Below are 15721 nucleotides of genomic sequence, written 5' to 3'. Positions count from 1 at the left end.
TTACAGATGAAAAATAAGTGGTTTCATAAATTATTCACAAGAAGTGTGATCTTAGGCTGAAGTGCAGCATTTCATGCCTCTTGTTCAAAAGAAAGCTGAAATAACTGCAATCTAATTGTTGAACGACTGGAGCTCATTTTTCCAAAATCTTGTCTAGAAAGCCTCCTCAGATATCTGAAGCTCTGCAGCTGCTCATGTGTTATCATATTGGGATAGCAGAGCATCTAGGGAGTCATTTCTTGCCTATGCAAGAGTCTGAGGGGTTCAGGCTTCAGGATGACATTCATTAATCATGAGTGTAGAGAGAAAATGGAGCTACAGAGAGTCCATAGGGAACATCTGCCAGGCAAATGGGAAAGGAACGCGCTTCTTACTGCTGCTCTAGGTGATGATATGCATTTTACTTCAAATTGAGAAAATAAAAGTAAAGCACTGTAAGTATGGATCACTGTGCTTTGTGTTCAAATGTTTTACTACATTATATTGAATAGACATCTAGAAACCTGAAGTTTCTATACCTTTTATACTATAGATATAACTACAGTAGGGTGCTCAATATGGTGTCAAGCTCTGCTTATGATTTGCCGTGGTGGGGGAATTTGCTTCCCTTACTGTGCAATCCACCTAATTCTTCATTTCTTTCTTTGCCCCTTGCTGCCCCAATTAATTAGTTTTCTCCTGTTCCTTTATTCATGTTCCCTTGGTGCAGCCCTTTGAAAAAACAAGAAAATAGAGAAGAGATGCCATGGTAACTGTGTGATAATAGCAGTGGCTTAGTTCCATTTAATACCACTGTGTTATTCTGTAGCAAATTGTGACTAATTGCTTCTCTACTGCTCTGTTAGTCTGTGAAAAGTGAGCATCTCAGAACACCAAGTCATGGCTCACGTCCTAATCACTGTGAGCTTACATAAAAAGGAAACTTTGGTGACTGAGGTATGGCTGGTAGGTGAATCGCGTGCAGTGATGAAAGATGTTCCCATCACAGACTCATCTTTGGTGCTGAGGATCACAATTTTCACCTCAGGTGTAATGTGCACTAACAGCCTTGGCTCTACAGATCTTGTGAAAAATGCTTTCATCCTTTTTGCCTTTTTCAGCAAACAAAAATGCCATTTACATGAATTCCTGGAAAATCTGTTACTGGGTTTATAATGCACAGGTCTGACTTTTTATTCAAATAATATAATTTCTCGCTTTCTTCCTTAGTGCTAAAAACTACACAATGGCTCTTTAATATTTAATTGATGATATCATTTTACAGGTTTTAGTTTAAAGGTAACCATAGCACAACTACATTCATTATTAATCGCTGAATAGCAGCGTAGGTTCTTGGGAATCCTCTCTGGCTTAATATGAGAATCCTCATCAGAAGAAAACAGCGCTGGTATTGTTGTTAAGCGTGACAAACTGGCAGACCCGATGGGTACCACCCTGGAACAATGCAAACTGCTTATATCAGTGGAAGAGAGGATGTTTAAGGGTGAGGAGGTGAAGACAGAAAGTGAGAGGCTGTCAAGGAAAGTGCGGTTCCGCGTGGCATCCTCACACAGCGGCCGGGTGCTGAAGGAAGTCTATGCCGATGGGGAGGCCACTGACTCACTGGACTCTGAATACACCAGCAGCTCGGAGACTGACCAGACCAGCTGGCTGAGTGAGGTGGAGGGCCAGCAGAACGGGCATGGTGGCTCTGAGTGTGATGAAAATGAAAATGAGCAGGATGACTTACTCATTTTAGTTCGAGCCAGAAAAGAGAAGGGTTTTGGTACAAAGCGAGTCAACATTCTCAGCAAAAATGGCACAGTCAGAGGTGTCAAGCACAAAGTCAGTGCTGGTCAAGCCCTCTTTGACAACTTGTCAAAAGTATTTCAGGTAAGTGATGCAGTTCAGCTGGCTGCAAGCCCAGTGTCTGTCTCTTTCAGCTCCTCACATTATTATTTTCCTTTGTCCAGACTCTTTCATTGGTGATTTCTGACTCTGAATTCAATTCTGCCTTATACCCCTTGCATTCCACTGGCTACTCTTGCATGCAGAGGTTCATTGTTCCATGATTTTTTTCTTTCAAAATTGATCTAAAGAGTGATGACTAGCACTGTGCATGTCGTGCATCTGATGCCAGAACCAGGAAAGAAACAGGATTAACCGGAGATCCATACAGTTGATCTGTATGGGGATGCGTAGTGTTTCCACTCCTGTTATATTAGTTCTAAGGAGTTCGCAATGTAAATATGTACAATTGTAAATTCCATTGTGGTTAATCTGCAAAGTAGATCAAATTAGATGCAGGGTGGCAGCAATGACTGTTTTCCCACATGAAAATTTCAGAGGAATGAAATCTTAGTTGGAGGTCTCTTTTATTAATGTCTGTTTTCCATTCACTTTAAAGAAGGAGCAGAATATCTGTATTTGGAATAATAGATGCCACATCAACCCCTTAGTTAGAGAAAGGCAGATCTCAGAAAAAACTGAGATAAAGTTCTGAAAATGTTACTTCATATGCATTAATTGTCTACATCTAATATTCAGGTCTTTAAATCATTAATATTCGAACAGAAGAACAGGTGTGCAAACAAACTGAAGTTTGTTATAACTCAGAATTACGCTGCTCAATTTGAATTGCCTACAGTTTACTTCAGTGCATTATTTTCAAAAAAGTATGCAGCTTTAAAACATGAATATTTTGATAATAGTAATGATTGTTGTTTTGTACTAAAATTAAGCATTCTGTAAGTTCTTTGCTACTTTGAAATTGAAATTTCACAATACTTTAGGAATGGCTGCTGACAGACATTTTCTTGCTACTGAATATGAACTTACTCCTCTGCTGTACTTCACACAAACTCACTGAGGACTTCTCTAATTAGGTATGAGTTAGGAAGTCTTAACTGGGGAATATCTTTGTTCTCTAATGATTCCAAATCCCATTCCATGTTGCTTTGCTACAGAGTATACTATCTTACCTCACCACCAGCTTCATTGGCACATAAATTCTTCCTTCTGCTGCATCATTGATGCCAAGCTAAGAAGCTTGAATCAGCAAAATAAAAGGAACCATCTGTAGACATTTACACCTTAAGAAGCATATATCTTGTCTTACTGTTTCTATCTTGTTCTAGACTGGAAAGTTCAGGGATTGAAGTTAATATACTTGGATAGCAATGTTTTATTCCTAGCAGATCAGCACTATTTCTATGAAATGTTTTGCCAGAAGAAAGGAAGGCTTAAGAGTAGTCATATCTATCTGATAACTTCTGAAAATGATATATAGCTAAGTGAAACATATGAGGCTATCATTAGAACTGATAAATTTTAAAACAATTTAAAAGGTGATAAGGATCTTTAATTTGTAGTATTTTCCAGTATAAGATCCTGGGAAAATTAACCTAGATGAAAATTAACAGTTCTTCATACAACTGTCAATTAGACTTTAGAAATCCACACTACAGGAACAGCAAAAGCCTAAAGATAAAGATTTTGAAAGCAGATGATAAAAATGTGTGGGGAGAAGAATAGCTTCTTGCTTAGGCAGACCTAGATGTCTGATCCCTAGAACTGACTTAATTTTACCTCAAGCATCTGCTGGATCAAAGAGATACTTTCAGTGATGCAGAGAATATCAGGACTTAAGGCTTTGACACAAACAAGTTCCTGTTTCTCCACAGATAAAGTTTAAAGTGTGCTGAAAATGACTAGTTGCATATCTTTAAGTCCTAACATAAACCAATATTCTGTGCTACATGATGAGCACAGAGAGCAAAACACAGTTGTCTTTAGGACTGATTGAGAATGGCTTGATCCTGATGTGAAACATGATCATACTCCAGCTAATTACAAATGAGTAAAAACTTATTGGATGATGTTGTAATTTCTAGTTTTCTGTAAGGATGTTTCAGACAATTAATTGTGCTGTAATATCACTTAAAGAGCAACAGAAGTTCTGCATTCAAAGATTCAGTAAGATAGAAACATTTATGTTAGAAGACATAAATTAATAAAATCTATTGGTCTGGCCAGTTTCCTAAATTTACTTCCTGATTATGTGAGGCCATCTGCAGTTACATTTCACTTGGGCAAGAAGCACTTAATGTGCAAAAATAGCTAAGATGTATATGGAATCTCTTATCCATGAGACAAGCTTCTCCCAGTTCCATTTCCAGCACAACCAGAGACCTGATTTCTGCTGTTCCATAGGAAGCTAAACTACGTTCAACACATTGGTCTGTCCATCAACAGTCTTCTATCCCTGTCAGTGAGATGTATAAGGCAGATCAGCATTTATATGGGGTGTCAACTCAGTTCCAAGGCAGGTCATATTAAGGGCAGAAATGTGGGAAGAAATCAGTCCAAATTACCCTCTGGGAAGCACAGTTTCTGTGGTAACCTTTCCAGCTTATTAATTGCAGGGGCAGATGCCACAAGGAAAGCATTTCTCCAGCAGACACCTTCTGAGGCCACTGTGGCTCCCTAGTATATAGCCTATCTCATCCAAGTCCAGCCCATATCATCCAACAATCATGCCCATTTGGCCTCCACAGACACCTCATATGGGACCTGAGGGGCAGCTCATTCTCACAGGTTGCAGTGATTAAACAGTTGGAAGTATTTTACTAATGAGAAACTAGCATGGTTCAAAAAAGAGAATAATGGAAAGGAACATGAGCTCTTGGACTCCCTGCTCACACATATGCTCAACATAGATGAAATTATTTATTGCTGAGACATTAAAACTGACAGCTCTTACAGTTCTGGAGCTGGGGGACTGACCTGATAATTGCTCCCATAAACCCTGTCTCTTCATATCTAAAATCATCATCTTAAGCACATCACTAATGTATATTTTTTTAATATTTAACTTAAATCTGTGCTTATAAAATGATGCATGATGGATGCATTCTGTACTATCTTACAGAAAAGTACAACAAATTATTCTTGTTTCCTTGAAATAAATGCCAAGCAAAAATCCTAGAGCTGCCTGGCACTACTAAGTAGAGCAATGATCATTTCATTTCAGAGCTGGTTTCCCTCCCAGTGCACACTGCAGCAGCTCAACCAAAGGTGAGAATGAGGGGGACCTGTGTGAAACATTTCAGTATGGGTCTCTTCTGATATCATGCTTACACACTTCACTAGCCTCCCAATGTACTCTGAAAGGTCTCTTTCTGCTAGATTAGCTACAGATCTCATGCTCAGGCTGGATCTGCTGACATCTACTAAGCAGGGGCTAGCCTGGTTAACAAACCTGACTTAAGTCTTTGTGAACATTGCATCAAAAGGGATGTGGGAGAAGAGAGACAAAGTGTTTGGTTAAGTTGCACTGGAAGTCAGGTTAAGTTTGCACTGGATATTTTCCAGTGCAGTATCTCAAGCTGAGCTAACATTTAAGTTTTTCAGCATGCAAGTCAATACTGTGGTAGTGGTTCCTGAACAGCCACTACCTTAAAGAAGTCAGATAGAATCACAGAATAACTAAGGTTAGGATAGACCACTAAGATCATCTAGTCCAACTGTCAACCTATCTCAAGCATGCCCACTAATCTTGTCCTTCAGTTCCACATCTTCATGCTTCTTGAAGATGATGAAGGTGATCTTCTTCACCTTCCTGGGTAGCCTGTTACAGTTCATTACTACTCCTCCTGAGAAGAAATTTTCTCTAATATCCAACTAGAACCTCCCTTAGAACTTAACTAGAACTTAAAGCCATTATTGGGTGTCAAAGTCTGTGCACTTTTAACTGGAGTCATGAATTAGTTAGTGTATAGAACATTAGTATTTATTTTTGTCATGTCCCGCTATAAACCAACAATAAATCACTGAGCACAGATAAGCCTATTATTAAGCTATTCATGATATATTAGTATTTGCCATTACTGGACTTGAAAAATCCAAATTTGACTCCAGACTCGAAGTGATGAGTGATCAGACTTTAAACTATCTAAATCTCTGAAAATGATGTACAGGCTTGGAGTCCAAAAAGAATAAGCTATCCTTTTAGAAAGAAATATAGGAAAGAGGAGTCTTGACTTTTCCAATATACTCAGCACTGAGAGGTGATAGTTATATTTATCACTCCTTCAAGACTGAATCAATAATTGAAAAAAAGAAATTGCTAGGCTTTTATGCTAGCAGTCTGATTAGCACATCCTGGATGACAGTCCAACCTGCCAGCACACTGTGTAGCCTCAAAATCACCCTTGTTCTAAGGTGTCTTGATCCTTCTCTGAGACAGGCTGAAATGACATGCACCCCAGCATGGTCCATGAACAACCTTGACATTTAAGTCGCAAGCATAACCAGGCTCTGCCAGGAGCAGGATGCAGACAGCAGCAAGAAGATTGTTTTGCACTTTACACATTCTCTTTCTTATTGCTGATGAGAAAGCACCTTCTAACAATGGACCAATACTAAACAGAGTTGCCTCAGGCTGACCCCAGTTTGAGGGCTCATGGTCCCAGCAGATTGTGCAGCCCAAAGGAAAAAGCAGAGGTATTGCTGGGGACTGTGAAGGTGAACAGTTACATTGTTCCATCTGTGAAGCCTATACCAAGTGACTACTTCCCCAGAGTGATTTATTAATAAGCCTCATCCCCTAGTGTTTTTGTTTGCATAACAAAGGAGAGAGCAAAGAAGCCAAGCTTATACTGTAGTTATTGTTACTGTAGAAAATTTACTGATGGAATACAAATACATAATACTAGAGCAAATGAACATTCCAAGTATAGATTAAAAAAACAAAAACAAAAAGCAAACAAACAAAAAAAAACCAACAACAATAGGCTTCTGAAGAAGGACTCACTCCAAAACTGATTTTCCAAGCCACCTTTTCTGAAAGGCAGTAGAAGTCTTTTAAATGAAAATTTGACTAATAATCTGCCTTGGCCATGTGCCTCTGCATCTCATCACTGACAGGGCCTGACAGCTCCCTCCTACACATCCTGTGTGAACCAGAATACAAGCATTCCTTTGCCTGCCTCACCTGCAGGTCTTGATGCAGTAGGTGTCCTCTGAGCATGCACAGTGGGTCGGATCCTACACAAAATGTACATAAGCAGATGCTGCTTGTTACAGAATATGTCTGCAGGAGGCAGTGGTGGGAGTTGGGCTTCAAGTGAGGCAGTCACAAGCCAGCATGAATAAGTTACTGAGGCAGGAGTGGGGGACAGGCATGCTGACTTTCAACTTGCCATCCTAAATACCATACTTAAGCACTGTGCTTGATTCCTGCTTCTTTATTCTTCACAATTAAGCATTATAGCATGATGAAACTGCTTTAACATGGAAACATGCTAGAAAAGCCTGTAACCTGTAACTTGCTTGCAAGGGACAGGAAGCAGAGAGACCAGATTCAGGTAGATACAATTCAAAAGATTGCAAAAAACGTTCTTCCACTCCTCTGCATACTTTCTTTTTGGAAGAATGAATCGGTATGCTTGCTCTCTGGCAATGAACATGAATGCCAAATAGAACATGATGCTTCTTGGCTGTACTATGCATGTTGGACTTCAGAAATTCTCAAAGTTGAAGAGTCATAAGCTGAGATAGTTAAGGGGAATATGCCATATATGCTTCCCATCTTATTAGTTTTAATAATGCCTTGTCGATGACCTGGCATATTAGATGAACACTGGGGCCAAGCCCATGTACTTCTCTGTTATTATTACATGGTGCACTTTGTGGAGATAGTTGAAAAGGTAGGGTACTCTGCTTTTGAATGAACATGGAAAATCTTTGTCTTCTTTTAAACTGGACTTACTGAAGACTGAAAAGGAATGATGTTAAGTAAAAAGCCAATCAAGTGAATTCTTATGACACTAGTGCAGAAATTCTACTTATACAAGTAGTAAGAACTCTGTTTCTTACAACAGAGATGAAGGAGATGAACTGGTTAGTGTTGATCATTAACTAGCACAATAACTCATTTCTTTTCTAGTTGTGAAGCTCAAATCAACAACTCAGGAAAACAATTAGGATTAAATTAAAAGTATTCTTTAAAGTTGGGACATCAAGAAAAGTTCAGGCTTTTACTCTTACTCTGTCTTTGCTGTGGTACAACAGGATGCTTACTACCTCACTTGTTATTTCCTCTTGTCTCTGAAAAAATCTGCATTTAGACAGTTTGAGGGACACTAAGTTGAAAGCAGAAATAATATTATCTACAAATGTGAACCATCTTATTAAGCTTAATTACCACTATCAGTTTTGTCCATTCAATGTTGATGGTTGCATGCAAATAGATTATCTTGCAACCAGATATTTAAGGGTCTTCACTGCACCTGAGTGCCTCAGGTGAGGTATATTTTAAGTTACATTTGCCATCATGGAAGGAAATATTTTGCTACATCAGCCCAATTTTTCACTAGTTTGTACAATCACAGCTGTGCAACTGCAAAAAATGGTAATATTGAGGATAGAACATCATTTTTTCCAAAAATGTTGTATTCATAGAGTAAGGAATTACTTTGATGGGGTGATTCTGAAGCCACATACTAAAGATTTCATTTCATGCCACAAAAGCATTATACTTCTTAGCAAATTAATTATGCTACAGTTCCCTGTACTTCACAGAACCCAGAATTGCTTCATTAAAGACTTGCAAAATTGACATTTGCAAAATCTAGCTAGACAAACCTAAATGTACATGTGCCATACAGGTGCTCTGTTACAGTGAACCCAGAAAACTGTGTTTTAGCAGTCACCCAAAAACACAATTCAGGAGTCACCTGCTTCCAATTCAGTTGTCACATAGGTGTCATTAAGTGCTACCTCCTTCCTTAAGGGAGAGGAAATGAAGTTGAGAATTATTTGCAGATAATATTTGCTGTACTGTTCTAGTATGTCAGCAGCCCGCTCTGACATTTGCCTCATTTTGTTGACAGTTTACACTACATCAGCACAAGGTACACCATTAACAGTCTGGAACAACTAAATGGTTAAGGAGACGCTGCTCTTTCTGCCTGGAGTTTTATTCTGTGACAGCAATGTTTGACAACCCATAAATTCTTAGTGTAAGTTCAATAAAATGTGAAAATAGAATGTAATTTGCAGTCAGAGAGAAGAGTATGACTTCCATGCATGAAATTTTCATTTCCACAGCATCCATACTAGGTAGCACAAAGCACAAAAGTAAAACCTTACTAAAAGTCTTCTAAATTTTGTAATGTAAATAGTAATTAGGACAGCAACCTCAGGCTGGTGATTTGGAAAACAGGTAGGAAAAAAATGCAGCTTCCCAGCCAAAGAAGCAGACTTGTGCTTTTACTCAGCATAGTTATATTCTGGAGAGGCTGCCTTGGCATGTCTTTATGCCCTTCATCATATAAAGCAGCAGAAATGGTCACAGATGAGCAGCTGGAGTCAGCGAGGTAGAGACTCAGTTCACACATGACAAGAAAGATGACAGAAAAGCCATCTGCATTTCTAATACAAATTTTGGAAAATAATTTTAACAAACCTTGAACTATTTTTCTTTGGAATCACATCTAGAGACACCATCCATCAATAATATCAAAGCAGTATGTCTTCTACACCGCAGAAATACCACATGCAGACTTGGTCATTCTCACCTTGTCACAAGAAATACAGAAAAAGTTACTGTCTGATTTTCCCACAACTGTAAAGCTAAAAGCAATGTTTTATCCTGCACTGGAAAAAAAGATCACTCAATGCTGGTGCAAAGGCAAAGAAAAGTTTTTGGGGTTGGCATCTGGTATTAGTTTTAAAAATATTAACAATAAACAAGAATCATGCAATATTACTTAATAAATATCTAGTTCCATGTGAAACTTCTTCAGTGAAGAAAGCAGTCCATTTCTGCAGCTGCAGTTACAGCCTTTACAATAAAGAAATTCTTTTCCTGCCTGCTCACACCCTAAATGACAAGGACTCTCCCACCTGGCTATACAGGCAGCTGCAAAGTTAATTCAAGTGCAAAATGTCTCAAGAGACAGACTGATAGCAACAGCAACGAGAGGTTTTAAACATCAGTGGTAGAGTTCCTTCCGGATACAGCAGTTTTTAATCTGCTCCTGGAGAACCTCCCTTTTAAAGGCCAGTGCTTTAAATCTTATATCCAAGCATTCATTGGAGAAGTTCAAATGCTCTTCTAAATCCTACCACGGTACAAAAATATAACCACCTACTCAGCCCCTCCAAGTCATAAACAGATTTTTGTGAAGATTAAGACCACTGCTCCTAAACTATTTGTTCAGAAAACTGATTATTTGTTTAAATGCCTGCAAAATTTCACAGCAGTGGTTATGGTTTTTGTAAAAGCTTGACCATCTGGAATTTAACAACTTCCTTGGTGCATAATGTTCACATAAATCTTCACAGGAGAGCCTGTGGACTGAAAGGGTACTCTTTCAGCTGAAAATTTGCAGCTGCACACAGGTGACATTGTCTTTTTTTTTACTTTTTTTTGCTGCCACTTAGTAGGAACAGCTTCTTCCACCAGGTAATTTCATCCACAGCAGCACCAGCAGGTTGCTTTTGAAGTAATAACAGACACTGACATTAGAATAAGCGTTGCTACTGATACATACATATATATATATATATATATATATATATGTAACGAGATGATTTAAATATAGGCATAAGATGTTTAAATATTATATTATTAATATATCAGATGCAGGGGATTGATTAATATCTTTGCCAAGTGAAAGTGTTACTCCATAAGAAAAGCAGGTAGTTAAATTATCTCAGCAACTGCATTTACATTAATATCTTTGTTCACAACACTTATCACTGAAGGATATTACTATAGGAGTTGAGTAAGAATAACAACAATTTTATTTATAAAAAAGTACATACAGCCCAAGTCCCGTTTCAGACTGGAGCATTAAGCTGCTCACACTGTCTCTGCTAAAAAATTTACTCCATGTGATACATATTCACATTATAAGTACACCAGCAGATATTTTGCCTAACAGGTGGAAGAACTGGTAGGAAGCACACAGCCTATCACATTCCGATTTTCAGATATTTTATCTATCTGGTTAAAAAAGCCAAAAAAATCCTACAGCTTAGGTTTTTTCCAGTAACAGTGTCTATAATTGTGCACTACTGAGATGATTCTTTTTTGTTCACATGGAAATGGTGGATGAGTCATCTGCCCATTTTTGTACATCAAAGCTGGCAACGAAAGTACAGGTTACTCCAGGGCAGAACCAGTTTATGTATGCTGCCTAGGAGATGCTCCTCTGCCTGCGTAAAAGTCTCCAGCTTCTTACCTTTCCTTTTGGAATCTATCATATTAGAAACAGAGTAAAGCACCATACATTCTCAATGCAGGTGTATCTTTAAATTAATGAAGTTGGAGTGTTAACTAGCAATTAACCGCTCAGAATTTGAAGTATCAAAGTTCTAGATATGATTAAGCATTGAGGAGATAGCTGAGAGCATAGTTCCAATCATGTTCAGTAATTTAGGTCCCTCATCACTTAATACTAATACAAAACTAAGTACTGTATCTTGAAGAGTTTCCTCTTCACCACTTCCATATACTGAATGATATGGCGCCCCGTTGTTTCAGGGCAAGGTGGAGTCAGTGCTACTGTTAGGGCTTTTCTCAGGCATTGGACAGCTCAACTTTGCTTTTTATTTGACTCAGAGTCTCACAAAACACTCATTATTGCACATAGAGCATTCCACCACCACTTAAAAAATTCTATCTTTCTTAATCATGCAGAAAAAAAACAACTTCAACTTGTTAAAGGATAGCTTGTTTTTATCTCAGCTCAGATTATTAGAATTCTCAAGTAGAAATTATTTTCCATGACTCCATAAAACTTAAAAAGCGTATCGTGTTCCACTTAAGCACCAGACATTTGGAAAAAAAAAAGCAGCTCACAAGGAGAATGATGTTCCCCTAGTTTTGCTCAGTATTTCTTGTGAGTTTCAGGATCTCAGTGGATCTCATTCTAGTTGCCATTCATAGGAATAAAACAATAACTTCTGACAGAAAGCTTGCTATTTGCCAGATATGAAAACTCCAGACCACATCCCAAATCAAAGCTAGACTTCATTTTAATCTTTTCTGATTTTCATAGAGTAATTTAGGCTGGAAAAAACCTTCAAGCACAAAGTTCAATGTCTTACTGAAAAGAAAGGTAATTGACAAAGAGTGAATTATGATTGAGTTTTTCCTACTGCTAACTTCAGTTCAGGTTTGGTACTTCATTCCATTTATGCTATTGTTTTCTTCAGCTGCTCTCTGAGAGAGCAAAAGTAGTTCTGTTTTGTAAGACAGAGTAACCCCAGGGTGTGATTAAGTCATGATGTGAATTCTCAGCTGATTAAATCCAACTGACAGGAGCTTTTTTTAATAAGAGATTGTACTTGTGCATTATTTTTAAATTAGGAAAATCACCAGTTGCAGCACTGGTGCAAGTAAGACAGAGGTCCTGGCCTGTTCTGTTGCTTTGTACACGTTTTTTCACAGTAAAGCAATGAAAATCCATTCATCATATGAAGCATATCTTGTCAAAGTCAGAGGTATGTCATACCATGCATTGGATCCTAACTAACAACCAGTTTGTTCTCCAGTCAGCAGTGTGATGAATCCCTTCTGTAAGCAGCTCAACAGATGAGTTCATTTACATAGGCCAATATTACCGTTTAACTTGATATAACTGTAGCTGATGTTTGGCAAATGCATAGGGGATCACTGTACAAGCTAACTGCAACTGACTATGTTACAGTGTAACATAATTTCCAGAGATCCATGTATTTATTCTTAGCATCTGCTTCTTCTAGACTGAAGCATTAGTGAAAGACAGGAGAAAATATAAAGAGTAATTATTTCTTAAAACAGAAATCAATCTGACCAAGTAGGAAGGTATAGCTACCTTTTCTTTTAAAATTCATGTGTCTGCAGAGGAAAATAAACAGTTTTCCATAGCTTCTGCCAGTTTAAAAAGAAATGGGCCAGAGCAGACAATATTCACAGCAGCCACATGCTGCTGATCAACACAATCCTGCAGTATGAAATTTTCACTGAGGGAAGCAGCAGTGATTATAGGCAGATGGGAGCAGCATGCTCAAATAACTCTCACTCAGAGGCATGCTGTTTGCTGACTTTTTCACTTGCTCTGAGATATCTAACAGCTTCATCTTTACCTGGCAGCCCACAGCAAGCCCTGATCTACTTCACTTCTTGCTAAAACCATCCTTAAAAGATGGTCTCAATTAGGACACAAGCTTCCCAATAATCCTACCCGGATGGGCAACTCAAGACTCAGACATCTCAAACAGCATGATCAATAATAAGCAAGTGTAAAAGCTGTCTTTTGGTAGATGAGAGAGGACTTGAGCCCTGACATTGAGCATACTGTTTAAGACAAATGTATTATGCCTTTTTTGAAGTAATTCAGTGTAACATTATAAGTTGCATACAAGTCAATCTTAGGATTACCACTACAGTCCAAGTAAGTAGGAGGTCAAAAGGCTTCCACTCCAGACAAGAAAATGTATTTGAAAAACCTGACTCATCAATAGAAACAAAAGCCAAAAGAAATCCTAAAATGTGAACTGATAGTAACAGAGCACAAGAAAAGAAATTAGTAATATATGAAGTATTTCATACATATATTCAAATATAAGCAAGTAAGTCTAGACAAGTTTGAAGCTGATCAGACACTGAGGGCTAGTCAGCTCTCTTCCAAGCTGACCTACATGCTCTCTTCTTTTATTTGAAGCCCACCTTGGTCTTTAGGCTAGCACCAGAAGACAGGAAGGCCCAGAAGTATATAGAATTAAGGCTTGTTTGAGAAAATCCATTCTATTCTATTGAATATCCTCTCTCATTTTCACCTGTTTCTCAGTGCTGCCCCATGTTAAAGAGATAGGGAGGAAATAAACACTGAACAAATGTTGAATGATAGTTCTTCTCCATACAGCTACATATAACTTTGATTGCCAAGTAGTAACTCAGCTGTTAAGCTATAGAAAATTAAATTGTGCACATATCACCAACAATAAAAACTCATTCTTAGAGGTCCAGGACTTGGAAAGAATGTTAATATTAAATGTACAAGTCTGAACAATTTACATTATCCATCTGTGGTCCATTGTTTCAGTTCTGTGGTATCCCACACTATGTGCAGAAGCAGCTTTAGGAAGACAGATGCTATGCAGCTCTGGTCATACATTTTTAATTAACTGATGGCAACATTTCTTCAAGTAACATGCAGTAGACTTTTTTTCCCCTCTCAAATTAGTTAGAGATATTTGCAAGGTAATTTGGAGAAGTAGCAAAGATCTTCTAGTTAGCCTCTTCTCTGATGCATTAGTGGACTCAGATTTGGAGATGCTGAGTATCTGTCATCTTCATTTGCCTATCATGTTCGACTTTCCATTTTCTCAGATATTTTAAAACATCTATAGCTTTCTCACATCAAAAGCACATTGCATAAACTGCCACAGTCACATTCTGTCCTCAGAACAGCAGGTAAATAGTCAGTGTAAAAATTCACATCTCTTCCTTTCCTTTTGTATTAAAGTAATACAATCATAAACTCTCAGAAGAATCACTTAAAAGCTATGCATAGATCAGACATGGAGCTAAAGTGAGTCTAAATACAGGGAAAGTTCAGACCCATAAAAGGTCACATGGTTCATACAACAAAATAACATTGCACTGTTTTGTAAACATTGAGTTCAGATGCAGCTGAATTCTTTTCTAGACTCAGACTTTGCCAACAGTTTATGTTTACATGTGCAAAATCAATTTAAGCCGGGATCTTAGCATGGCTAAGAAAGCCTAAAACAACTAATCTAAGATATTTTAGTGAAGCTAATAAAATCTAGAACAAGCAATTCGTCACTTACTAAGTATCTGAATTAGCAAGGCATCTTGATGTCCAGCATCTCGATGTCCAGGATCTCTGTGTAGGCATAACCTCAAGATGCAACCCTGCCCCAGAAAGATCCTAATACACAGCCACCTACCATGCAAGTGAGCCTAAGGGGAGGCCTTGGATTGCTCACTATTTATGGAGTAAGACAATTGTATTGCATGCTTCATCAGTCCTCAGCTGTTGAAACAGGTGTCTCCTATCAGGAGCTTCAGCTCCCAAAGGGAGATTTGTGGTTGTTAATTTGTTTTAGAAAGATTGCTATCAGTAGTGTTGCTCACTGTCAACCTGTGCAAGACCTGTCTGTCAGGTCAGGTCAAAGGAGGAAGCTGGGGGAAGGAAGGTGGTGATGGAGATCAGCATTGGTATGCTGTCACAGATAGATAAATCAAATAGTTCGTAAAAAATCTCAAGTGGTAGTAATGCAACATCTGCAACAAGGAGTATATGGAATAGAAAGGGGAGGAATCTTTGCGAGGGTTTGGAAGTTTTCCAGGGATGGCTTTGAAGGTACTTTACAATAGTTTTAAAACCCCTATATTGGCAGAGCACAAGCTAAGATGATTAGGTGCATGTGTTTGCTTATATTCAGAGAATTCCTTAAACCTGGCAGAGAAGGAAGCAAGGCCTTGACTTCATCACATTTCAGGAATGAATTATGACTGATAAAAAAAATCTTTGAGGGTTTTAACTCTGTCTCACCCTAGTCCAGTGTATGGCACTGGTTTGCACCAGAAAGACAAAGCGATCATTCACAGATGGATTCTGCTACAATTAGAAAGACTTCTGTTTTAGAGAGTGTGAGGAAAAATTCTTGCTGGGATATTTGAAGAAACTGAGCCTGCCTAATTTGTTACCAGCACAAG

The 15721-nt window shown here is 38.3% G+C and overlaps 1 protein-coding gene across 1 annotated transcript in view; it reads left to right on the top strand.

The window, feature by feature from the left end:
* The first annotated feature begins 1422 nt into the window (after window positions 1-1422).
* Window positions 1423-15721, top strand: part of GRXCR1 (glutaredoxin and cysteine rich domain containing 1) — a 33095-nt gene continuing 18796 nt past the window's right edge. Inside the window, exon 1 of the mRNA XM_065736129.1 lies at window positions 1423-1872. Within this exon, the coding sequence (XP_065592201.1) occupies window positions 1423-1872 (450 nt within the window). The remainder of the gene's footprint in view (window positions 1873-15721) is intronic.

The sequence above is a fragment of the Cyrtonyx montezumae genome, unplaced genomic scaffold, assembly GCF_038088225.1.
Source record: "Cyrtonyx montezumae isolate F1298 unplaced genomic scaffold, pur_monq_1.0 scaffold_2, whole genome shotgun sequence".
Lineage (NCBI taxonomy): Eukaryota > Metazoa > Chordata > Aves > Galliformes > Odontophoridae > Cyrtonyx > Cyrtonyx montezumae.
This window is presented reverse-complemented; position numbering and strand designations above follow the sequence as displayed.